The following is a 27349-nucleotide window of genomic DNA, read 5'->3' on the forward strand; positions in this document are numbered from 1 at the left end:
AAAATACCCACTTTGAGCTCCCTAAAATGCTGACAAGAAGTGAGAGAAAGCTACATACAAAAAAACAAAAAACAAAAAACAACAATCATTACCACAGGATGGCAAGGAAATTTCTTTATCTTTCACCGATATTAAAATGTATGGTGTGATTACACAACCATCCGAGCTTAACTTACAGCAGGAAAAAGCACTGTCTGGCGATCACTTACTTACATGTACAAGTAAATGAAAGCATCCTGCAGGGATGGCTAAAGATGCTGTATGAATGGAATCAAATCTAAAATGAGAAAATCCACATAACAGCCTGTAAAGCTGAGCTGAGCCGGTTAGCATCTAGCTGTGTGGTTATTAGGTCGGGAGGGCATTGGGAGGTCACGCTGTCGCACGGGGAGGGCTCCGGCAGTTCACATCGGTTCACTGAAGCAAACAGGAGGGACGGTACAGTACATTAAATGTCAGCTGAGACATATGCCTGTGTTTATCATAATGAGAGAGGGGAGAGAAATGACTTTTTTTCAGCACGCAAACAATTTCGAGTTCCAAAAGTGAGGCGGCCTAAAAATAGTTGAGAGGGAGATGTTTGCTGTTAGAAGTGTTCTGATCTGCTTCTCTTTGGTTTATGGACATTAAACAAAGTATTCCTTACCCATGGAAAATACTGAAAAAAAAAAAAAATTCAAAAGAAACTGATGAAAATAAATCTTTTAGATGAAGACCACTTGACTTTTCAAGCATTGGGTTTCCTGTGGCCTCGATGGTAAGATTTGGTAGATTAAATGTAGGTTTGTTTTTTTTTTTCCATTGTGCATCTGTATGATAAAGAGGAAAAAAGAACCCAAAGCTAAAAGAAAAAAAAAAACAAAAAAAACAAAGTGAGACTTCATCCAGTATGAGTATTTTCAAGTTGGCTGATCTTTGACCAGAGTGGTGGCAGGAGGCAGTGTCCCAGTGTGACGACAAACAGCAGCAAGACAAAGCAGTGGGGTTGATACAACGCCGCTGACATGGCGACTCAGCACGATTATGGGATATATGAATTTGGCAGGCCATCGGGAGAGGTGGGAGGGGCCGGCAGAGGTTAGAAGAGGGAGAGAGGGAGGGGGAGAGATACAAGACTGTAACCCTACGCTAACCCTGCCGCACACCCCTCCCCTTACATTCTCTGCTTGTCTGCTCAACAAGGCCGAGATGAGACACAAAGGAGGAACCTACAGTACACTGGGTTTCTGTATATTAGTGTTTATGTGAATGGATTAAAGTGCAACCGGCCCTTTGCCTCCTCCCTGAGGTCCAGGTGTTCAGTTTATTGGTAGTAGCCAGCATGGGGGGACACCGACAACCATCAGCCCCACTAATCCCTTAATCAGGTGGCCAGAGTTGGCCAAGAGTAAACCTAAGAGTGGCTGCTGATGGAGGAGCGGAGCAGAGGAGGAGGAGGAGGCGGCAAAATGAGGGTGGAGGGATAGGGGGCAATGCACTGTAAGGGTCAACCAAGGGACACACAATATTCCATCACTGGATCACCACCCTGACGGCAAAGGCTGAGAGGACTGCAGCACTGCGAAAACACACCAAAACACACCCGCGTAGCAAAGTATCCTATACGTACTTGACCTCCCAGCACAGGAATAAACACGCAGACGTCCCAAAGAGCCATTACGCTGTGGCCACGTGACACACAGAAAATATCTGATCGTAAACACTCCCAAGACCGCACTGAAAGCATCACATCACAGCAGGACGGATGAAACGTCTACCTGTCACAAAATAAAAAATGAAAATATGGCCGTACTCCCACACTGATAATAGCTGTGGCTTTTTGGTTGGGGTCATGACCTAATGTTCCAAAGCCATAAAAGCAGCCCTCAGTCTGTCTGAATCCAGCCTGTGTGTGTGTGTGTGTGTGTGTGTGTGTGTGTGTGTGTGTGTGTGTGTGTGTGTGTGTGTGTGTGTGTGTGTGTGTGTGTGTGTGTTCCCCTCTAGTGCAAAAGCCTCCTCTTCGATGCATTATGCCACAGATTCAGGTTTGGAAAACTGTTTGTGTGTGTGTGTGTGTGTGTGTGTGTGTGTGTGTGTGTGTGTGTGTGTGTGTGTGTGTGTGTGTACAATAACGTCTATACCCACCTTCAATAAATACCATAATTTTATGTGAATGTTTGTGGTAAAATATAGCAGTATAACCAACCAAGAAGTACAATTAAAAACTTAATATGTTTCCAAGATTTATGACAAATAAATAGATTCACACTTCAGGTTATTAAGTACGTGTGCTTCTCCGGGATAAAAAGGTGAATTATTTACCACATAACAATAATACACAGTGATGGTACGCATGGGAGACATTCCTGTGGCTGTGTTTGAGAGATACTACAAGGCAGGGAACTGACTTCCAAAATATTATTTCATTAGAGGTAATCGAGTATTAATCTAATTAAAAACTGAAAAAAAAGCAGAGCATTCTCTGTGGGGTTGAGCTGAATCTTATCTGAAGATTAGATTTTCACAGGTCTGGATCGGAACAACAGTCCAATTGAACTAGCAGTACCACCGTTTAATTAACTTATGCAATTTTCAATTTCAGGATTAATATTTTAAGAGTAGAGTTATGCTAACTACTAAAACTATTCTGTCACTTTTGGAATGTGCTGCAGACCCACCAAGGTTTTTTTCAATAGCAGGATTCTTTTGGCATACCTTTCTTTTTTTGTGTGAAACTGAACAACACATGAACATACCGCTTTACTTGAGGAAATTTTTACTGTTGACAGTTTTATTTTTAGCAAGTTACTATACTTGATCTTGCATCCCTTGTCTCAAGATGGCCAAAAGAAAACATTTGTCTGAACAAATCTTTAATTATGTCTGATTCCCATCTGTTTTACACCACTTTTCACATTGGAAATTTAGAGATGGCAGAGATAAAGTTTTAAATTTAGACAGTTCTGTATGAGATTTGGGAATTATAAATGTTTAAACAGCAACATTGCAGTGATAGACCATCAGCTCCTGATTTGTGAAATACCTGTTTGTCAAGTCTCGGATTTCTTCACGAACGGCTATTAAAAAGTAATACCCAGTCGCAATGCAAAGGAGGTTAAAATACTCTCACTTAAGCTGATATTGATATTCAGTATGGGTCATTTTCCAGGTGGTTGACATATATTTTGTTGCTGACCTCAACCGCAGCAGTAATTTTCTGAACCGCGCTGGTGCAGCTGAGCCGTTCTGTCTTCTATTTATTGCGAACGGTAGACTGCACCTCACACAACCCACGTCCAAAAAATGCAAGCTGCTCATCTTTGTTTATACAAATTCACGTGGGTCCTATTTGAGAAGGACAGTGCGGAATTCAGCAACAATGATCTGTCTGGACTAAGTAGGTCAAAACTTCTGAAATGTGATTCCCCAGCTATGTAAAAGACTGCAAATAAAGGCTGATATGAACTCCATTAGGGACAAAGTAGCAAATGTGTGTGAATTTAGCCTTTTATTCCCTGCTTTTTCTTAATGCCCCGTGCATACCTTGTTCCGTCTTACACAGCACTACTCAAGTTTTGAGTCAGACTGAAAGTGACTGGGGTTTGTGTGATGTTCTGTTTTTAGTGATCAACTTTGACCTCAGGTGTCTACTTGAATCTGTGCGGACCTGACAGCCTGCTTTGCGGAGAGTTTACAGTAGGACGGTGCACGCCGAGCACGGAATGGTAATTACACTTGGACATAAACAGCCACATACCATTAGTGATTTAATGCACGCAGAGTCAATTTACTGTCCCACTTTGATGCATCACGAGCGTAGGAACTGAAACTTGGGAGTGACGGGCGGTGAGAGACGGAGGGAGAGGCGAAAGGGGAAGGGTAAAGACGGGGAAAAAATTGTCAAACAGTGGCAGGGAAAGAACACCCGAGGGTAAGATAGGGGAGAAGAAAGCAGAATGAGAAAGAGGAGCTGGGGGAGGACAGAAGGATGAGGAACGGCTAGAGCCTAAATGACAACCTCTCCACCTCTCCCCCTCCCGTTATCCTAGTCTACCCTTCTCCCTGCTCTGTTATTCCACATCTCTCTCCATCCCTGCCCCCCATCCCTCGCTCTCTCAATCTCTCTATTCTCCTGCTCTCTAGCCGACCTGCTCAGACAGGGGTGAAGAGTTCAGGCGCTTCAAAGGCTGCAGTGTGGAGACTGCATGTCATGTGGGAGCCACAGCAGCCTCGCCTGCAGACTTCACAGACAGCTGCTGCTACAATTGATCCTCGACCAGCTCGCGCTCAGTGGCTCAGCCTGCAAACTGCAGCCACATCTGACTCTGGAGCAGTGAGCTTGATAAAGCGGCCCATAAGGAGCCCGATACGGTCCCTACGAAGTGATCCCAAACAAAATAACATCGGGCACAAGCCAGCGCTAATCCAAGGCTACCGACGCTTGATCGTATAAGGTCAGTGTGAAAGGTGGCGGCTGATTGCCTCTGTAATTCTGTCAATCACACCAGCGTACTGAAATAAGCGGTTCGGAAACAAACGCGTATAATGAGGGGCAAAAGAAATCAACTCCGCGTTTTTTTTTTTTTGTAAACAGAACTATAAGCCGGACGAGGAGCCAATGAGACAGGGTGTGGAGGTAAGGAGGGCGGGAGTAAGAAAGGTCAGCGAGCGGCCACAATGAGGGGGCACGGTGAGGACACTGCCACAGCAGTGTGCAGCTTAATATAAGGTAATACTCTGCAGTAATGCCAGTGTTGTGAATTAGAATGGTAAACGGCTTTAACAGCTGTGATAAACTGTAAACAGGGAATCCTTTTATGTGTGAGTGACGATAAGTAACGGGCGATAAATTCACCTACGGACTACACGGGGAAAGAGGATGTATATCTGTAATATACAAACAATTTTTTTTTTTGCCAAATTACATTGATTTATATAACATAATTTACCTAAGGTGTTTCTCCTGAAAATAAAATAAATTTAAGATTTTTTATTTTGATTAAAAAAATGTTGGTTATATGTTATTGACATTACAAGCTACTCCTTTTTTTCCCCTCGTCCAGTTCTGCTTTTCTACAAAGGTAGAAGGAGCAGAACAATAACATGTAAGCAGAATAAAGAAGAGGTAGCAGCACCATGCTGAGGTTTTAGTTAAAAGCATCTTTTAGACATGAACCATGATCTGTAAATAGTGTGTACATGTTACTGTGCTATTATCCATCTCTTTGCATTCGCCATGCGGAGGACTGGTGTTCATGGATATAAGCTACACCTCTCATAGTCAGCAGGGATTCCAGCGCACTGTGATCCAGAAAAGCATTGTAGAACATAAATAAATTCAGGTAATTCTGAAGTTTTAAAGCATTTTCAAGTTTTGAAATCATGTGTAAAAACACGCGATTCTACGAAATAAGAATGTTTTTCACTTTGATGGCTAATAAGCTAAAATCTTGACATAAAGGATTATACGTTTATGCGTGATGAATCTAAAATGAATACAAATTCAAGTTTTAATTAAAGAAATAGCGCAAAAAATTTACACATTTTACTCCAAATTTTTCAGACATGAAAATAAATACCAACACTGACAAAACTGAACTACAGATTTACTTGTATCTGTCATAAAAATCAGCAGAGAATCTTTATCATTCCCCCAAGAAAACTGATCGTAGTCGTGCAATAACGTGTAACAACTAAGAGAAGAGAAAATATTTTTCGGTCACAACCACTTGTCCTACAGCGCTACCAGAAAACTTGACAGTGACTCAGAGCCTTCGCCTATACCGTACTACGACAAACAGTAGCAGGCACACGAAAAATAAGGTGGACTATAGTATGAAAGATAAGAATTCTATGAAAGAGTTGGCAGTAAAATCAAAAGGGAAAGGAGTGTGTGCAAATTAGACTTTGCACTGCTCATTACAGAAAGTGTAGCTTTGTCTTTGATGCTTATTACAGAGATCTGAACGCGTTTGCAGTTGTATTTCAAATATGCTGCACGCTCATCAAGATGTGAAGCGATTTTCACCGACGGAAAAAAAATGACATGTAAAAAGCAGCCAAGTTTTAAGGAAAAGTGTCCTAGTAGAAGTGGCTAGTCACAAAAAATACAGAAAGCTCCTTAAGGAACAGAATGATGCACAACTGGTGAAAATGCTGCAATATAACTCCACTCTGCACTGCTGCAATATCACACCTGCAGCAAAAAGACATCTGTAAAGGAAAATTATTGTAATAAAATTATTGTCCTTCTGTTTTTAGAGATTTAAACAGCAAATATTTGTTCCTCTTGGAATCAGCGCCTTAACAAACTGGGATAAAGCTTAAGTTTTTTTTTCAACTGAATTAAATCAATTGAAAGAAGGCAGGTCACTCGACAAATAAAGTACATGCAACATTTTTGTAACCTTCACATCCATCAGAGTAAAATCCGGAGGAGCTTCCACAAATTATCATTACGCTATCGTCAGGCAGTGTGGTGTTGTTGCATAACACTACATGTTCACAGTCTGAAAGAAGCTGCACCACAACCAAACTGCCGCCGTCAATGAGCATAATGTCATGTTGTTAGAATAAGGTACTGTGGAGTGTTAAAACAAGCACAGGATTGTTTTTGAAAAAGACGGCAGACGTGTTTAGTAGGAGAACTTGTCAGGAGAAGAAGCTCATATTTGCTGTGAAGCATGGTGGTGGAAATGTGGTTTGCGGTTGGTTCACTGCCTCAGGGAGCGGGCAGCTTGCAGACATTGATTCAACTATAAATTTTGCATCATATCAAAGACAGCTTGTAGATGATGTGAGGACATCTGTCTGAAAACTGAACTGGAAGTGGACCTTCAACAGGTTAATGATCTTAAGTAGCCGAACAAATCCACTAAGGAATGGCTCAGGGAAAAAAAGAAAGAAAAAAAAAAAAGAAAGAAAGAAAAAAGTGGAGGGTTATGGATGATCTAATCAAAGCCCAGATTCAAATCCCATTGAAAGGTTGTGGGAGGATTTGAAGCGGGCAGTACAGGCATGAAAACACTCAGACAGGAGTGAAGACATTCCTCATGGAAGACTGGTCAAAATTTTCAGCAAAGCAATGTCAGAGACTGGTGGACGATAATGCAAAACGCCTACAAAAAGTTATTTCTGCTCAAGGGGGCAATGCTCGCATCTGAGTCAAAGGGTGTACTTACTTTTTCCACTGAATTATATCACAACCCTTTGTACTTTTTTTCCTCCAGTAAATGATTTACAAAGTTAATATTTCCTCTGTGGACATAAATAAAATATATTTACAGATGCTGTATAAAAGTACATCAAATGTTGGCTTTCCTAAATGTCACAAAAGCCAGTAAATGTTACTCTACTTAGGTTTTTTTCTTCTTTTTTTTCATTTCATTGTTTGTATTTCATACCACAAAATGCTTTGGTTAAACAAAGAGCGAATCGTTGTATTGTGTCAACAAGTTTAAGGTCCAAGAGTTGTCAGCCGTGGAACTCGTACGGAGGTCCTCAAGTAAAACCCAACAGAACTGATCATCGGGTAATTGATCAAATTCAGCCACCACAAGAATAGCATTTGGAAATGAACACCGACTAGCTTCCTATCGTCGGCTAAATGCTTCGCAACACAAAGAAAACCAAAAACAACCATTAAAATTAATGCACCGACTCGGGGATGAGTTGTCTATGTTGATCTGGTTCCGCTGAATGTGTGCGACTATGTTATTTCTAAATCAACAATACATTAATAAATGCGTTGCTGTCAGTTTGATTCGGAGTCTCCCTGCTCCTTAAGGGTCAGAATTGCTTAATGAAACTTTAATTTGCAAGGTAACGAGCACTCGAAAGGGGAGAGGGCCCGCAAGATGTCCTCAGAGATGGAAGGCCTGTTCCTAAGGAATAGGGAATGAGTTAAGTGAGTACAAAGTGTGATTTCACACCTATAGTGAGGGTGGCTGGATGGTGAGTGGGTGGCACGGCTGTTACCCACACGATGCCAGTCTGCCAGGGCACCACCTAGGGCCCTACACCTCCCCTTCCCCCTCCCTTTCTGTGACGCCATGTTCCCCTTGCCCTGCAACACCAGTGCCCATCTGCTCGGACACGTTAGCCGCTGGCGCCAGGGACTATTTAGCCTGGCGTAATTAGCCCCCAGACACCAGCAGCCTGGTTTTAAACAGATGTGGGGGAGGTAGCGCTAGCAAGGCGACTCAACACAACCAACAAATGTTTGATAAGGAAGGGGGGGGGGGGGGGTGAGAGAAGACAAGAAGTGACCTAGTTAAAGGGATGATGCAACTCACGTTACAGCACAATGGGCAGTAATGATGACAACCCCACTTGCTCTGACTGCCCAATGCCATGGCTGAGGAAGGATGAGCAGCGCAGATTTAATTAGGCTGTGTCCATTTGCTGTACTGACAAACAAGAATGAGGAGAGAAACACTTCAAGAGACCGACAGCCATGATTTCAAGAAAAAAATAGTGCTCTGCTGAAAACCTCAACGTGTTTTCCCTATTCAAGTATCCTTGCTGGATTATTGTTTGCTGGGGCTGACCTTTAACAGGGGACTGCGAGAGGTTACAGTGCAGATGCCCTTGAACCTTATGACCGTAATCACATGTGACTGTAATGGCAATGACCTTTTCCTGGTTCTTTCCTCTTCGACTCGCCATCTTTTTCTCCATCCCTTCCCCCCAGGGTCATTTGAGGGTCCAGACTCTTGTCAAGGCTGTCACTCTAGACGGCCCTCTCCATCTACCGCCCCCACTGTTGCCATGGCAATGGATAGCACTGCGCTCCGAGGACTGTGTGAGGGGGCAGAGGGAGCCAGTGGACGGATGAACGCTGCAGCATCTTTCCCTAACCTAGGTCAACCTTGCAGAGTTAGTGTAAGTAATGGGAGGGGATAAATGCTGGCCATGCTGCTCGAGGACCGAATCAACTGGCAGGATAACATCGGCACGGGGATTGAAGAGAGAAAGTCAGACAGAGAAAGAGGGAGAACAATGATGAAACAAAGAAATAAGAGGAGCCGACGCGGTGAAGGAATTTTACCCTCCCCTCTCTCCATTGTCTGTTTACACTCACAGGTCAATATCTCGCAGCCGGTTCTCCCGTCTCTGCAAAGTCATAATCATGTCACCTCTGTCTTCACAAAAGCACATGCACGCATGCACATACGGACAGGGAAACGTGACCTGGGGGCAGGCGAAAGGAGCGGCACACGTGTAGTACCACAGAGCTCCCAGCCAGCATGAGTCACTCTGAACACCAGTCGACCCAGAGAGAACAATGGCAACCGGTGTGTGAGGTGTCTGTCAAGCAGGCACACATTGGCACAGGATGAAGAGCAGAGGACAGAGCAACACCCCACTGCGCCACCATCAGACGGCCATACGTATTTGTACAAGTGCGTCAAACTGTGAATTTTACGGCCGCGCAGGTCTGTCGTAATAATAGTTAATTCATTTTTTGTTGCATTGAGTCGGGAAATACTGTTCCAGGGGGCCTCCTAAAAATTTTTTTATTAGAAGTACTGTTCTGTATGCATACATTATAAATATTAATATTAAGAAGGATACTTCAATGTACACTGACACACACTTCAGGCTATTTCATTCTTGATTGCCTGAAAGAAACTCTCCAACATCCCACGGTGAGCAAACGCCTCTCTGTCGCACGCCAAAACTACATCTGATGTTTAGTAATGATCGGGCAATAAAACCCTTAGACAAACACCAGCTTCAAAACTTTTAGTTCGTAGAAACAAAAACTGTATCACAAGGTAAAAACAATATCAGTTTCCCAATGCCGAGTGCAGCAGCATACACATTATACTGCAAAATAAGGAATGAGGTTTGAGTCCCTGCCTGAGGACTTGTTACCAACAATCTGCTGAGTTCAAACCACAAGCTATAAAGGCTAAATCATGCTGCACTGGATGATGTCTGAGTGGTCCACACAGGTTGAGATATGGCACATGTCAAAAATCTTATTCTTAAACTGTCTGACATGGAACAAGAAGCAAGTCGAGGTTGAGTTGTGAGTTCAATAATGCAAGCAGATACAGTACACTGCTTGACATTTGTGGGCCTTGCTTTGAGAGGGACACACGAACAGAAAACAATGGACTACACAAAATAAAACTATACTTTGTGCACATAAGTTGTAATAACTTGATGCACACGAGAGCAGAAAAATCAGCGGAAAAGTGTCAAGAAAAGTGACATCAATATCATTACATGGAAAGGTTTCTCAGCTGCCACCTCGAGCAGAAAGCTTGAGGGAAGCAAACTATTTCACCACAAACTTTTTTATCCCCCACAGGTACTATTCGCTCAGCTCTGCGAGTGCTCAGGTTTCGGCTTGATGCGTTGTGTCTTGGTAGCAGACCAATGGAATCCTTTTATGGTGATCAGTGTCATAACTTTTGACCTGTAGCTAACCTCCCATGCTTATCTGAAACTCAAGAAGCTGACCAGACATACTGATATCAATATCACAGTGCACGACCTGTTCTTTCCTGGAAATACTTAGTGGTGAAAATATTGTTGCATAAAGTTTTATACAATAGTATGGTCAATTTAGTGCATACACTATTTTCAAGCCATTGATTCAGTGTTGTAAACAGGCAAAATTACCTGTTGCACTGGTAAATCTGGAAATTGCAACTCATTAGCATTCGTCCCTTATCACACAAATCTATAGATACGCTCACATCCTACCTGAAAGCTTAATGAGCAGTTCAGAGGCGACCTTAACGTTGATATCCTGGCTCAGCAAAGTGTTTTTAGCCATGGGGCTTCCTTCCCTTGGTTTCAGTGGCCCTGGGCGCTCCGAGGCTGCTGCAGCCCCTGTTGGCCCGTCCTGGCAGAAAGTCGCCGGGAAGCTTTGCTGAGCCTGGCTCTGGGACTGGGAGGGTGGTCTAGGGCTGAGTGCTTCCTCCACTTTTGGCTCTTCCTTCAGGTGGAATGGAGACTTGAGCGTCTCCCTCTGGTTGGCCGCTGCAGGCAAAAAGACAGAAGAGATCAAGGGACTGAGGATGATCAAATGAATACTGGTTATGAACAAGCAAGTCAGGTTTGCTGGGCCTTCGCCGTGGCCTGTTTAGCTGACTGGTAGTAAGTTCAACTAATCTGGCAAGAAAGAGGCCTCGTAGAAATATTTATTTCAGTTAGACATCGACAAAAGTTAAAGGTGACAACATTAAGCACCACACATGAACAGCAAAATGCTCCATGGTGTTTGGCTTTTATGTTTGTTTTTTGTTATGCTTTTTTACAGTCCTGCTGCAACAACCAACACTTTGCAAACTCAAGAGGGTGCAACTCCATGATCCCATTTGCTCTTCAGGGTATCCATAAAAAAAAAAAATCCCATTTTCACAGCCATCTCTCTTCTCCTTCAAAGTGAACCACCCCATCCTAATAATGTGTGCATGTTTTATTCTCTGTTCTGTGCAACTTCGAGTTTCCTCGCCCTCTCTTTCTACCGACATCGTTTGAATCCCCCTCAGACACAAGGACATAAAATAATTCCAACAGTTCTGTAGAGTGCGATAGCAATCAGCCCAAGCCTTATCTACCATCTCTGCAGTGTGCAGCCTAGGTTAGGGAGTGAACTGTCACATGGATCCCTCTGCTCTAAAGTCATCTTCAAGAGAAACTGGGCCACATTTAATCCGCCTTAGATGAATAATTAATAATTAGACATGGAGCAACTTCCGATAGCCGCCAAGAAAAGAACAGCAGGGCAAGCGCCTCTCTTTGTGTGTCTGTGCACATTCCATTACACTCTGTGCTAAAGCAAAGGTTTACACAGGCTACAGCTTGCTGTTGAAACATAAAATTGTTTTAAAGCACTGAGTGAAGTTAAAGAAATATGACTTGAAATATTTTCAATGGGGGGTCCAACGCTACAAATTAGGAATCTTAGGAACCACACAGGTTGAAGAATAGCATAACACATTACATCACCTTTTCAGTCACTAATACACACCTGGTTTTCCTATTCCAACTTTTTCGAAACGTTTCTAATAATAAATTGATAATATGATTATTCAATACATTTCTTTTATAACATCTGTTATGTTCTCTGTGCTCCACTGTAAAATGAAATGGGAACATTTGATTTTTTTTTATAATCACTGCATTCTTTCTTTATTCACATTTTACAAATTGTCCCAACATTTTTTAAATCCGGGTCATAACTTAAAATGATTTCACTAAAATCATCTTTTCACGGGCAGGAAAAAAAGTATTTTTTTAATTATTGCATTTGTGAGGAAAATCCCTTTACATTGAATGACTGCAGACTGAATATAAAAAGGCAGAGCCTACTTATAACAGGCATGGAGCATCTTATGTATTTAGCGATGTTTTCATCTTGCTTGTTTAAATAGTGATTGGGGATTCATTTTCCCTGTGAGAAAAGAATCAGTTCTTTGTTTCTGTGATGAAGTTTAAAATGTGGCAAACTGCATAGGAAGATGATGACAAAATGTGGAAACGGTTGCTTTTGGTATTTCAGAAGTCACCTTAATTAATTCTGAATATATTGTCACCCCTTTAATTTTGTTTCTTCAGAACAGGAGACCTTTGCAATTCCATACTATAGGAGTCATTCAGTGCGAAAAATGAATTAATTTGCCAACGCTTCAGCTGTCACCAGAGTTTATAGATCTATGAGCCACCTCAATGACGAAAAAAAAAAGTAAAAACATGTCAACGTTGTGGAACAAACAACTGACAACACCAATAGCATGCACATGCACAGAAATGGGGAGCATGGACGTAAGAGAGGCCATCACTCTTGGGCAGACTGCTGTCCAGTCTCCTGTGGCCCCAGCAGAGATCTGCTCCACTCCTCACCCGACCGTCTCACCTAACATCTCTAACCGCCACAGGCCTTCCGCCCCCTGCCCGCATCATCAATCTGCGCTGGCTCCGGCCTCTCTGATTAATGATGATCTATGCCGGAGGGATGGTGGGATCAGGGACGGGGGGGGATATGGGGCAAGAAAGGGGGACAGGTGCTGGTGTTCTGACCACCCATGTGATGCCATGATGCCACAGTGCCACACCATGGCGAGCTGGGGCTGCAGTTCAAGAGGGCGAGGCGGAAGAGGCTGAGCGGCGGGGGGAGAGGATGAAGGAGGGGGCGGTGGGTGAGAGTGACCTTCCAGTTCAGGGGCAGTGGCGCAGGGTCGCACACGGCACCAGCTGGAAATGTCACACTGTCAGATGTCAGCGGGCAGGCTAAGTATAACCTGGTCAGCACCTGGAAGGACGTCCTCTAATTAGAAGCGTGTTGGGCCATGTCGGATCAGACAGGGACAGCACACTTGGTCACCGCCTTACAAACACACATAAAAATACACTACCGCATTTTACCATGCAGCTGGAGACACGTCCATTTCTTCAAAGGGATTCTTCATTTTGTGTCGCCATACACATTAAACTTTTTGCATTCATGAGACTGCATGAGCCATAGACAGACACTCAACAAACTCAGATTCTCAAATTCTTCTCCTCAGTGGCCTCACGAGAACAAAAACAACTCCAGGACGTGCACTCACACACAAAGTCACACCACTCCAGTGACCTTTCAGATTGTCGCTATAAATAGAGTGTATTTCCACTCAGAATCTATGTTACAGAGTCCAATGAATTATTTAGTAGCCTAATCCGATGGGCAAGTTTTTTATTTCTCCGTGCCGATGGCTCGAGTACAAAAAAGCCAGAGCACATTACCAACAGGAACAACTCAGCCAACAACACCAAGCTTACACTTCAGCCTTTTGTCTGTCATAGTTTCACAATCACAACAGCATCATGAGCATCCAGTCCCTGGCAGATCAATTTGTGAAGTGAGCAAGGATCTGCGGAGGAGACGGGCCATCTCTGGGTGAGTGGGCTTCTCTGTGAGCGTGTTCCCCAGGCCTGTGTCAGGTCCCTGTGCATGACACTCCAAGGCCGCTTCGAGCTCTGGTTTGACGATGCTATCAGTTTGTCTCCATGTTATCACAGCCTTCTGACACCTGCCACCGACGCCACCTCCGCCGCCATTCTCTTGCCCGTCCCCCCCCCCCCCACCCCCTCTCTCGCCACGCTTCTCTCTCGCGCCTCATCCGTCTCACTGCCAGGCGCTTGTCCACTCCACCTCACCTCTCGCTCCGTGGCCAGGGCTGCCGTCAAATAACTTCATTAGCTTTCCACCTCTGTCACGCCGGCCTGCTCCCCCTCTGACAATTGGCTGCTGTTTTCTCCCAGAGAAAAAAAAAAAAAAAAAAAAAGGCACAAGGCTACGTGGGGCAGGTTGAGAACCCAACAATAGCTGACAGTGTGCTAGACACTGGACAGTGATACTGATGGCTGCAGTGGGGATGTATGGACCAGAGGTCACACACAAAAGGCCTGCTTGTATCTGTACATGCAGAGCTGGAGAGCTAGGGACACATCGGATTACAGCTCCATGTTCAAGAAGAGAAAACTACAGAAGAGACTTATCCACGGTCCCTTGGTTCAGTTTCAAAAAAACACAAAGGAGTAGATCTTTTTCCTCTCAAAAGCATGCAATGAACAACTTAATTTTGGTTTCATACAGAGAAGGTTGAGAATGACTGTATTTCCAAATTTGAACGTATGACAAAAATACAGCTATTCCATTGCCAATGTTCAAATCCTGCTTTTGCATCATGTTACTGTGGCACAGCACCGCATGCAAGCTACTCTCCCAGGGAAAAAGAGATAAATAAGACAACTGCAGAAGCGTCATGACAGATGCAACACCTCCCACAACCCCCTGCATGCCAATTATTCACACCCAGCCAGGGTCAAGTTCGTTGTGCCTGTGTCACCGCAGCGGGGGGTGGGGGTGGTGTTTGGAGGGTGCGCAGTGCCCACTGTCATTATTAACTCAGGGTCCACTGGGCACAGGGTAGGGGCTGTGCATTTCAAAGTGCCTCGGTGGCTTTCATCTCTGAATCAAAATGTGGATCACACTGGATAGCTAACGGTTGTGTCAGCGTGCAAGGATAAAAATCAAAGGGTATCAGTACAACACTCAATGGAAAGCAGGCTGCCCAAAAAAATGATATGCTTATTATGTCAGAGGTCAGGAAGAGTTCGCAGGATTTCTATGCCTGGGGAACTCGATGCAACTCCCTCTTTGCCTCTTACTCCCTCTCGCTCACTTGCTGTCACTTTATCTGGCTGTTGTTTTTCTCCCACCCCTTTCCTTTCCCTCTGTAGCTTTTTATATGCCCCCCCCGCCACCACCACCACCACCACTCCACCCCTTTTTCATAGGCCTTGTGGGATCCAGGCACTGAGACAGCCGTGCAAAAGCAGGAGGGATGACCTGCTCGTGTACACACTCAATCTGGGTTGGCAGGGAGGTGAAAAGAAATGGAGTCTAGAGGTCCCAAGAGGAGCTTCCTCGCCTCCTCCTCCTCCCTGGCTGCTCTGTGGCATGGGTAAGTCTCACCAAGATCTGAACTGGCCTCTTCTCCGTTTCGTAACCCCCTTTCCTTAACTCCACCCCCCCAACAAAGGGAGAACTTGGTGATCAAAGCAGCAGTATTCATTAAAACCCATCATCATGCATTCAAGTTCAACGTCGTCTCGTCCCATATTTTTTCACATCCTTCCTCACTCTCCTCCAATGATGCCCTGACTAAGATGTCCGCCACTTGACACTGGACTGACATTGGAAGGAGCCATCTTTGCTCCTCTGGGAGTTGCCTGGGCTTGATTGTGCAGTCCGGGAGTGAAGCGCGACTGGCACCCAGGGGGCATCCATGCGGAGCCGGGGCGTGCAAGATCGAGAGGGAGTTAACTAAGCTGGCCTAGTCCCTGTGCATCCTGGCGGGGTCACAGGATGGCGCTGAGGGCGCTAATCATTTCAAATTATGAATTCCTTTTTAATTATGAATTATGCATAAATTTTTAATTAATCTAATGTTCCCAGGGTTTTTTCCTCCCATCCTCGCTCAAGATCTCAATCTAATTACACAGCATTAAGTGGAAGAGTGGCAGTCGTAGCCCCGACCCCGGTGCTCAACCTCGGTCAACCTTTTTCCATCAATCTTGCCATCGTCCCCAAGCTCATCTTTTGATATTTTGCAACATTGTGGAATGCATCTAAACGGGGCCTGGACCTTGAATACCTGAGAACAGCATGTTTCTCAACTTTGTTTAGAAAACGCAGTATCATTAGGCTGCAAAGCTTGGGAAATATCCATGTCACGTCGCAAGTTCACCAATTGTAGAAAATACTTAAGGGGCACGACACAACCGCAGTTTCACAAACTTCCATTTGAGTAAGTGAAAAAAAATGAAGTAAAAGTCTCTGAGTCATTCCTGAGGCTCAACAATATTTTCCATTCGTAGAAAACTATCCATAATTTACATTTTTGTATCTGAACACTTTCAATTTCTCCCTTTAGCAATCATTGGAACACATTTTGTCACCATTTTATCTATCATAATCATGCCTACACATAAAGACACTCTCAGCAGGAGCATGAAGCCTAGAGGTTATAATTTGTCGACTCCCCTGACAACTGACAGGATGTGGGTGAGCAAAATTAATCCCCTAACTACTGTTGAGGTGCCCTTGAGCAAATCATTTAGTCCCGAACTGCTTAAGTGGAGATAATCAGTGTCCTGCAGCAGAGGGCTGAAGATGGGCAGTTATCAAGTATCAGTTTAAACCAGTCTACAAAAGCAACACAAACAGAGCCATGTGCCGCACCGTTTTCATTTATGACTGTTAGATAACCTTAAAAATGGTACGAAAAATGCAAAATGAGGGTTCTGTCTGATTCAAAATTGAAGATCAGGTACGTACATACCAAATGTACCCTGACCTGAAGACTTTGGAGCAATATATTGGTGGTCCAGTACATAGGCTCTATTCCACTTCACTGCTGCCACGGACAATGGTGCATACAATGATAAATGCACAACACTTAAGCAAAAACACACACACTCACTCACAAATCGTGCCATTTAGTAAAGTAATATTGAAAGTCGTTAAACCACAGCAGCCAGAGCAGGAGAAAAAAAATGATAGAAAAGGCAAAGTGTCAAAGTTCTCCAACCCCTTTGTGAGGTATAGTTGAATGCTATTTGTTATACCAATACAGTATTCCCACTTCAGTTACTTCCACGGCGCACAGAAATAGCGTGACAGAAGGAGGATGTGAGCAGACAAATGTTGGACTCAACAACATCCACCATTTTTATTCGGACTGCGTATTAATCACCGAGAAGTGTCAACTTCTGAATATGGATTTGGAGATGTCACAGGCCTGTGTTTATCCCAGGGTTTCAACTTTTTTGGGATATTGTGGGGATATTTTAATTTCTACATCTGTGACAGTCTTCTCAAACAAAAAAATATATATATACTGTGCATGCAGTCATTTGGAAATGTAACCACACTAACTCTTATTTTATGTGCAATATTTGAACAAGGCTATTTAATCCTTTTCCAAATCAGCTCCTCATCGGTAAACTGGGTGACACTATTTAATTAAAAAATATATTTTGTTTTTTATTTCCAATAAAACAAAATAGCTTAATGCATACTGATGGTGCATGCTCACTCCTAACACCTTTAAATACATTGACTTAAAATCAGAGGCTCCAGATTAAATATAAACGATTAAAACAAACTGGCTCTGAAGTGACAGGTGGACTCAGTCTTATTTAAACCTCTGACATTTAGGCTCTGCTGTTCTCTCTGCTATCAGAGCGTGTGCTGTCATCATGCCAAGTTCTAAAGCGCTCTAAGGCCTTCGGAGGAAAGGTTGTGCAAACCACAGCACCTGGAAAGGGATTTAAAAGATCTGCAAAAGACAGTGAATCAACTATTCCAGACGTTATTGGGAAATTATGTAGCTTTCAGAAATTGCTGCATGTTGATGAGAGTAAACTGACAAACTGCAACTTCACTATGAAATCCTTTAAAGAAGTCTTATTTTTAAGGTGTGTGTTGTGTGCAGGGTAATGATGTCTTTCTGATTTTAGACAAATACTTTTACAGTAATAGTTATAAAGAGCAAACATTTTTGCTGTATGAGGATTTCCTCTTTCAAATTGTCGGCTCTCGCACTGATTAGTCTGAAAGTAGTCAATAGAAACCTACCACACTTGGTATTTAAAAAGATTTGGCCAATAAACCCCCACCATCTCATTACTTTTCATATTGTTAGAGTTTCGAAGTGACGATTTCTGAAAGCCCAAATAAATCAAAAACATTTCTGTAGGGTTTACTACTTTTATGGGCTCAAACTTCAGGGAGAGTTTTTTTTTTATGGTGGTGTCAACAAGTACTGTAAAAACTCACCAACAATCAGCTAAAGGCTTTACATGCACAATAGAGGCTGTGTGCAATTATTCGCCACAATAATCGGGGAAAAAAAAAGAGTGGTCTAAATGATACTTTTATGAAAATAATAGTCTCTGCAGCAGCATTTTGTCTTCCTCATATTACCAACTCTACAAGAAGTTTTGAAGTGTGGAGCTTCGAAGCTACATTTCTATCAATAATGACAAGCACACTGACAGTAAGGTTGTGAATGAACCTCGGTGCAAATGGACAGTAGTCTCCTCAATATGCTCAATAAAAGTTCATCAGTTCGGTCGCACTACAGGAGTGCAGTGTGTATCAGCGAATAATGTCATATTTCTTTCTGTTTGTTTAGAGTTTAAAGACTGACAAGTATAAATCTGCACGGTTTTGTGACAGTGTGCGCAAAAAGTCAAAATGCATTAATGTAGGTGCCCCTGTCAGAGCTAAAACTGTCTATTCACTGCATGTTTGAAGTAACTTCCAGACATTTTAGGTTCCCATTGTTTAAAAACCCATTAAAAACAAACTGTGGCCTTGACCTGCAATGATAAACATAAAAAGTGTTTACACTTCTTACGAATGTTATTTCTGGTGACAAAGAGGAATCAAAACAAAACTTGAGGCAAAGGGGAGACAACATCGAGCTGGAGATCAGCGCAGATGTCTTCATATTCAAGTCAAGAAGAAGTGAATACTTTTGATGAGAGCGTGACGGCAATGAGAAGAGGAGCGAAGTCAAGTTGGGAAAATAGTACAATAAACAAAACAATTAGAGATCACAGGAGTCATGCCAGAAAAGTTTGTGCTGCTGCTGCTTATCCATGTTTTTTGAAATGCACATCACTCAGAGATGCTTGCCTTTTTCGAATTTGGGTAGTAGCAACTAAATAAATAAAATACAGTGTACGCATGCTAGCAAAAAACATATTTTGTAGATTTTATACTGATGATAAACACCATCATACTCTATCTAGAGAATGGTGAGTGCATACGCTGGTTAAATGAGAGCATAAGTGCATGGGCTCAATTAATCAATCAGTGATCAAGAAAATATTTTAAACTATAAATAAAATCATTACGTGAACATTTCAGTATTTCATGCGAAAACATAATTTCTCAGAGCTTTAACCGGAATTAAAGGAGGTATTTTCAGAAGTCGGCTGGCATGCCAAATACACGTCTGCAGATGATTCTAAAAGACAATTTTATGCTGAAGTACAAATTAGACCTTTTTTTTTTATTATTTTATAGCAATAAAAGTCATGCTAACCTGAAAGCTTCATAAGCAGGTCAGTGGCCGTTTTGGTAGTGATGTCGGGGCTGAAGAGGGAGGCCGTGGTTGGACCACTAGGACTGGATCTGACCCCCACCCCGACTCCAGGCAGGTCCAGGGAGTTGGCACTGCTGCTGGGACGGTCCCTGCAGATGCTGAAGGGGGAGAGCACGGACAGGTCTCTCTCCTGTGGCTCCTCCTTGATGTGGACGTGATTGGAGGTAGTCTCGGCCGGAGGGGACGTCTGCTGCTGACTGTCTGAGTGCAGTGGGGACACCTCCGTCCCTCGTGGGTCTGTGGAACCGCTGTCACCCATCAGGGAGCCTTCGCCCTCCGTGTCGGTGGTGAGCTCCTCTTTCACCTTGACGTCTGTGCGGGGGAAGTGCTGGTGGCAGCGCATGTGAAGCTTCAGGCTGAAGTGACGGGAAGAGGTAAAGGGACAAAGTTCGCACTGAAACGTCTCACCCCGGTCTTGGTGCTGATGTACCTGGAAAAGGAGGACAGGTTTAGGTGTCAAGTCACCGCTTCTCAGTAACACTACAGGACACCAGTGGGTCAGCCAGGACTGGTTGCTTCATTTCAGTTGCATTTATCAGAAAGGCAGTATAAGAAAAGTTTAATGAAAGAGTGCACATCTTTTATCGTTTACAAAATTACATTAAAGCAGTCATAAATTGCAATGAAGAAAAATATATGAATGGAAGTAAGAAGGCAGAAAGGGTTCTGAAATTAAATGAGTGAAATCACCTTCATATGTGATTTTAGATTGTCTTTGCGAGCACAGCGGAAGGGACACAGCGGACACTGATGGCTTTTCAAGCCTGTGTGGATGACCATGTGTCTCTTCCAGTAGCTCTTGCGTTTGATGACCAATCCACACACAGGACACTGGAATGGTTTGCCACCATCCTCAGGAGAGCCTTGAAAGAAGCAACGGACACTGTTAGCATTTACAAACGGCATTGAAGGGCTGCACTGTGGCTGAGGTAGGTTAAGGGGGTCAAGGAATACTTTAGGCGTTGACAATGCCAACTTTGGTTGATTATCTTAGGGTTCCCGACCAAGGCCCTTAACACAAGGTTGCGTGTGGAAGTGCATTGGACGTAAAACCTGTTCTAAATAAAAAAACGTAGACCACATGACTCATTTTAGGATATAATTCTGATGACTTTCTGGTAATTTATATGCTGATTCTTCAAAAAAATGACTCAGCAAATACCTACGTTTCACAAGATTAGCTGTGCCATATTTCAGATATCATTAAACTACCTTGACACTGATATAACTCTGTTCATTTTCCACAATGTAATAACTAAAAGAATAAGAACTATGCAGTGTTTAGGCAGTGAGTGTCCAGCATGCTGTAAATTCAAGCAGAGTGGGCTATAAATAAGTAGTATACACAAGTGAACATGACAGCTGACTGTACAGTTGAGATAATTTGACAGGTAAGGAATGCTGCAAAACTTTAAGATTTAAAGCCATGCCCCTATGTCCTTTCACCCGCTGATCCCACACAGTTCATCTGAAGCTTCTGGTTTCTCTTTCTGAAATAGTGTCATGCAGCTGTTCAGCTTGTCTTTACACATTACTGGCTGGCAGAGATGTCAACATGATTTATGATTTATTTCATTTAATTGAAATGGTGTAGCCTATGAGCAGTGGCTGACGCACCCACCTGGTGAATATATCAGCACTCCCCAGCTGCTGGAATGACAATGGCTAGCTGGCACAATTTAACATAGTGCCCAGCAAATGCTTGAGCCCATTGAAAAATCTGCCGTTGTGCTGAAATGTACCTTTATTGCCGTAAAGAAATGCAAATCATCCCTTTAATAAGGGAGAACCTCCGTCTACATCAGATCTGTAAGCGACAATGTCTGCACACCTAATGATGAAAACTATCAAGGAAAATGCCAGCTGGAAGCGATGGAACAATGGGAGTGAAAACTCAAGCATGTTTTAGTATCTCGATTATTGTTGTTGGCTTCATATCCGGCATCCATTACTGTTTAATTGGTCTTATTAGAAAGAGGCATGATTGCATTACAAATTCTACAAGGGCCTGTCAGGATGGCTTCATAAGTATTCCAGTGCTGTTCCTTGAAAAACATCTGGTAATCAGTGTTTGGTGAAATTACTGTGCTCAGCCATTCATTGACCTGAGGTGTAAAACCTCGAGACTGCCTATTTGCAACAATAAACCGCCATCTGCGGCCCAACCTCTCCAAGCACAGCAGAGATCACAATGCAAAAATGACTTCTGCTTACTCCGAGTTGGAGCAAATGAAGCAGAGATAAAACAGGAGGGGAGAAATCTGTGAGCTCAGTACCTTTGTCTTGATACTTAACGTGTCTGTTTTCCATGTAATCACAATCCGGAATAAGAAACGGGGAATGCGTTTTCTCTTAAAATATGCAGAGTGCACAACATACAGTTTTATAGTGGACCTGGCCAGGGACGACAATAAAACAAGACATGACAGTCAATAATCAAGGTCACATTTTTCAGTCTGGCGACCAAACAACTACCTGCATTTTTACAGTGCTGCTCGACCTTGACGGCATGCCGGGTTAGAACAGACCCCCTTTTTAGCATGCAGATCACAGAATATTACATCGACTGCCTCATCTGTCTGAAGTCAATTTGATCCAGCCATTTTAGATTTGGCGGGGTTGCGACACAATCCCTCAGAAGTGCCCATCCATCTCCCTGAAAACGTTCTGTTCTCCCTTAAGGCTACTTAGTTAGAGCCTGCACTGTGGGGCTTTCTCACTGCCTGTCCAAAAGAGAGATGTGTGTGCGTGTGTGCGTGTGTGTGTGTGTGTGTGTGTGTGTGTGTGTGTGTGTGTGCACGCGTGTGTGTGTGTACCCTTGTTTGGGTTACATGTCCACATCTGAGTACACTCTTATACTGCATGGCCATTTCGGAGTTACACAGAGAGAGCGTAAGAGGGAAAAAGAGAGTGTGCACGCACGCATCTGTATCCAGTCAGTGGAAAGTATGATGTGTTTGGCCTTAAGTCTGCTGTGCTGATCAGTGCAGAGGGCTCTGGTTAGTGGGGGCTGAAGCCAGGAGGAGGCTGCCGAGATGGATATGGACTCCAGGGCTCCCCGCTGTGCCGAGCACACACTGACGGCCCCCTTTTGGCAGCACGCACATCCGAGCACAAACGAGCTGGTCTGGGAAGGCAGTGAGGTCTCAGTCGGAACCCCCCGTCGAGCCCACAGACCATTTCCCAGACTAGAAGGCCAGCCAGGGCTGTTTTCTCTCGGCTATGCTCTCTGCTCGGCTGACAGTTAAGCTGAGGCTACACTCCTCGCGAACTTCAGCGCCAGTGAGGTGAGAAGACAACCATTACAAAACTAGAGAAAACATGTCAGGGAAGTTCAGAATTGCGCTTTTCTGATGGCATCTTGGTGACAACAAACAAATCCTCATCTTTCTGGAGACTTAAGCTACTCATTTCTAAATTATCAAGGAAAAAAAAAAAGTTATGATTTGCATTCCATGGTGTCATTTCTGGTTCACAATGAATTCTAGACAATGCATTTATTTGACAAATATCTGTTGAAATTACACAAGATTAGGGCAATTAAATGTAAAACTAAAACTTCCACTTGAGCTTGAAAAACCTTGTGTGTTTAATACTTGGCAACAACTGAATGTGCTTAACTGTTTTGCAGCTGTGACTCGATAAGAAAATTAAATTTGGCAAAAGTCTGAAAAGGCTACTTAAAACATTGTGCGACTCTTTCTGGACCATTCATCCACTGATCTATCAAACATGATTTATCCAGCTTCTTTTCCACAGGGGCTGGAGCTTATCCCAGCTGAGATAGGGCTACAAAAGCTACACCCCAGAAAGGTCATCAGATCACTGCAGCAGTAACGGACAGGCAGATAAATTCACACCTACAGCCAAATACTTACAAAGAAGTTACTATTAACCTGAAAAAGTATGTCTTCAAACTGTAATTGGAAGCCATAGCACTGCAAGAACATGTAAAATGCACCCAGAAAGAAATCAAAGCCTTGCTGTTGTAAGGCGATAGTGGTAACCAATCCAACACCAGCCTATTAGTCCACTTACCATTTTCTTGATGTTGATGCAATAACTTTCTCTGCTAATAGTCACCATGATTTCATTGTACATAATCTAACATTAGAATCTACCAAAAGTTGGGACAGTGGTAGTAGTGAAGTTATCAAGAATATCACTGTTACACTGTTTTTATACACTAGGCTATAATCAGATGAATCAGTAACAGGTTAGTATGTCAATTTTGCACAAGAATAAAAATTCACTGTCAGTTGAATCATTGGCTCATGGCCAAGCACTTTTGAGAAAACTAGTTTAAAAAGAATATGTCTGAATACAGGATTGTACAAATTTAGGTATTTTACCATCACAACAATACAAAATGATTCAAGGAATCCAGAGAATTTTCAGTTCATGTAGCGGCAAGGCTGAAGAGCCCTTGTACATGACCCTCTCGCCTTCAGATGGCACGGCTTAAGAAACATGCTAGTGTAATAAATATAGCTAAATGGACTTTGGAGTACCTTGGAAAGCTGTGTGCCATTGTATCAAGAAATGCAACCTGAAATACCATAAGGAGAAAGCAATAACTCAATTCTATTAGGAAGCGACTGAAGTCTACAAACATAAGGTCGTTTAAGACGTCCTGGAAAACAGCTCTGATGTGTGGTGTGTTCATGTAGGTCGATTTTTCAGTTTATCTTCCCAAAAGTGAACATGGAAAATTCACCGAATGCCTGTTTTATATTCTCCTATATTGCAGTGCTAACAGAGCATAGCTTTGTAGGCTTTAGTTTAAGGAAAAATGCAAAGGCAGGCATAGTCCACTGAAAACATTTCTTTCCACATTTGACAGTTGAGTAAAAGGTCTTGAGAAGAAAATAAGAGATACAACACATTTTAACATTTTTCGAGAGAGTAAGGACATTGAGATTACCTGCTTGGTTGTTGGGTTTGCCTCTGCCCTTAGGCGTAGAGGGCAATAGTAACTCTAGACTCTGGGTGGGTGTAGACGGCGTGGGTGCTTTCTGGTTCTTGTCCAACAGGGGCTTCACATCCTCTTGGAGGACTCCAGGAGTTGCTAAGGGAGAACCCTCCTTTTTCTCTGCCAGAAGGTTTCCTGCTGCCCTCGCTGCCACCTCTTTGAGCAATGCAGCAGAGGAAGTCATTGACACAAGTGAGAGAAAAGAACTTGCTGAGGTTTGATGGTCCGTAGAAGAACTGGCTGTAGACGAGGCTTGGCTCCGCTCACTGACTTTCTTGGAAAGTGCAGCAAGGGTGGAGCTTGCTGACTGTGGGCTAAACGGGGAGTTGAAGGCATCAAAGCGCACCACATCATCTCCTCGACCACTACCCCCCAAGGTGGGCACTGTAGATGAGGCAGAGGTGGAGGAGGAGGAGGAGGAGGATGTCGTTGAGGAGGAGGCTACGGCATTCTTGTCTTGAAGCACAGCATTAGCTGCTGCTTTTAACTTCTGGATTGCAGAGTCGGGGGACAAGCTGGAACCGCAGGGCGTGGAGCAGCTGGCTGGTGGCCATTTATCCGCAACACCTGCCCATACAAAGCCACTGCCATTGCTTGGAGTAACAGAGTTAAAGGGGTCAAGGGGTTCTTGCTTAATGTTGGTGACTGAGGGAGCCAAGGAGGCTGGTGAGGCTGAACCACTATTGTTGTTGTTGTTGGCCAGTTTTCGGGCAAGAGCACTTAACTGCTGGGCGTGATGGGAAGACGGGGAGAGTGTCAAAGGTGGGGCAAGGGCTATGGGAGGAGACTCTCCCCCAGCGCTTCCCCTGGATGACCGACCTAGAAGCTCCCCAGTGTCAAGTTTAAGTGACCCAGCCTCCAGAAGGCGCCGTAGGTTGCTGCTGAGAGGTTTTCCCAGGGCTCGAGATGCTGCCTCGCCATACAGTGACGATACCACGGAGGAGAGTGTGTCCTGGGCCGAGAATGCACCTCCATCCAGTCCAAGAAGGTCCAAAGAGGCACGATGGATGGGAGTGGGGCAACCCAGTGAGCTCTCACCTCCACAGGTATCTTGATCCCCTGACCCAGCACTGGCTGCAGGTCGTTCTTCAGGAGAGGAGCCCCTGGGTAGGAGTAGCTCATCCTGGGTGTCCCCAAAAGACGACGCCTCTGAGCGAGTGTCAGAGGCATTCCCAAACCAGCCTTCTTCCTCCACAGCACCGCCATCAGGCCCTCCTTCTTCATTGCTGTCCAGATCTAGAAGGCAAGGGAAAAGCAAACAGTTCAGCAAGTGGTGACAGAAATGTAGCACGAGTGAACAGTTAGAACTGGAATAACTTTTCAATCAAACACATTTAAATTGCAGCTTGCTTTTAAGTGTATGTTTATGATGTTTAAGAGCTATTAGCAAGCTGTGCACTGTAGAGTCGTCACTACAAGCACAATTTTTAACACCCATAGCACAAAGCACAAGTCAAATGGCCTTTTAAGGCTGCTAAAATACACTTCATTGCTCAGTGGGGGAGACAGCTAAAATGACTTCCTGTGCAAATTCAACCTCTTTCTTATATAATGGCAGCTTTCCACAAGGCGCATCCGAGATGTTTGAGTAATTTAGATTTTTCTGTCCTTTTTTAACCATATTTTTCCCACCCTTGGTCTGGAGGAGCCTAGTAAAGGGGTTACCATGACAACGGGTCCTTCTGGGAGGCTAGACAGCAAAGATTAGGGTAATGGAGGTTACAGAACTAGATTAATATTCATGAGCCTGCAGATACCACCAGGGAGCCAATAAGGATAGGGTTAAGGTCACCAAGGGTCATTAATATACACTTCATGTATCAATATTCATAAGCAAAACATTACAGCTTGCCAGACAAGGGCGAACAAAGAAAAGTGAATATTCCTGATACATATTAACAAACCTCCACGAGAATATGTCAAAAGCACCAAGCCTGGGTGAAACAAAATGTCAGAACTGACATCTCTTCTTTGAGTTACTGAACACAACCTAAAAAAGATCTGATACACATAAACTGACTGAGACTTATGAAAAAAACAAGTTACTTATTGTTTTAAACAGTCAAACCCAGAAATGAAGAAGACACTCGCAAATGGTAAAGTAAGAGAACATGTGAACCATACTTTGCGTTTTCATTTTCACCTCTTTTCTTTAATTGATTAATTCAAGAGTGCAAAACTTATGAAGCAATGTAAGACTTATCCATACGTCTTTCATACCATCATACATTTGTCCACGCACAGTAAAGCTTTTTTCAATCTCAAGACCCAAACAGATGCCTTGTGGGTCTGCTCTCTGTTTACAGGCAAAGGCAAAATCGTTGCCCAGCAACCCGACCCAGCAACCTGTTGGGATCATTAGAGTTGGCTGACACCCGGCCAACGTGGCGTGCTACAGTCCACAAAGGTGACCACAATCACAACCCACTATGACCACTACTCTCTTGTTGCAACAGATATCAAACTGAGCTCACGCGTTTTTCAATATCTTCTCACCTCAAACACATTCACACTTTAATCCTACATCTTACAGCACACGCTAAACTCAAGCTACTGTTTTTTTAATGTTATCCTTGGTCTTGCCAGAATATTAGGCATAGGCAACTGGCAGCCATTATTCTCATTCTTTGCTGCCCAGGAGCCAATTTCGAATAATTAATGGATTATTGGTTTCGAAGGTGATGGGAGGAGAAAGGTTATTTTAACCACATTT

At 43.5% G+C, this 27349-nt stretch overlaps 1 protein-coding gene across 1 annotated transcript in view; it reads right to left on the minus strand.

The window, feature by feature from the left end:
* The window catches only part of znf827 (zinc finger protein 827), a 78935-nt gene that overhangs the window by 32183 nt on the left and 19403 nt on the right, over positions 1–27349 (minus strand). Inside the window, exons 2-5 of the mRNA XM_030092860.1 lie at positions 24589–25872; positions 20355–20527; positions 19605–20094; positions 10699–10977 (exon numbers count right to left, since the gene is read on the minus strand). Coding sequence (XP_029948720.1) covers positions 10699–10977; positions 19605–20094; positions 20355–20527; positions 24589–25872 — 2226 coding nt within the window. The remainder of the gene's footprint in view (positions 1–10698; positions 10978–19604; positions 20095–20354; positions 20528–24588; positions 25873–27349) is intronic.

The sequence above is a fragment of the Salarias fasciatus genome, chromosome 6, assembly GCF_902148845.1.
Source record: "Salarias fasciatus chromosome 6, fSalaFa1.1, whole genome shotgun sequence".
Classification (NCBI taxonomy): Eukaryota; Metazoa; Chordata; class Actinopteri; order Blenniiformes; family Blenniidae; genus Salarias; species Salarias fasciatus.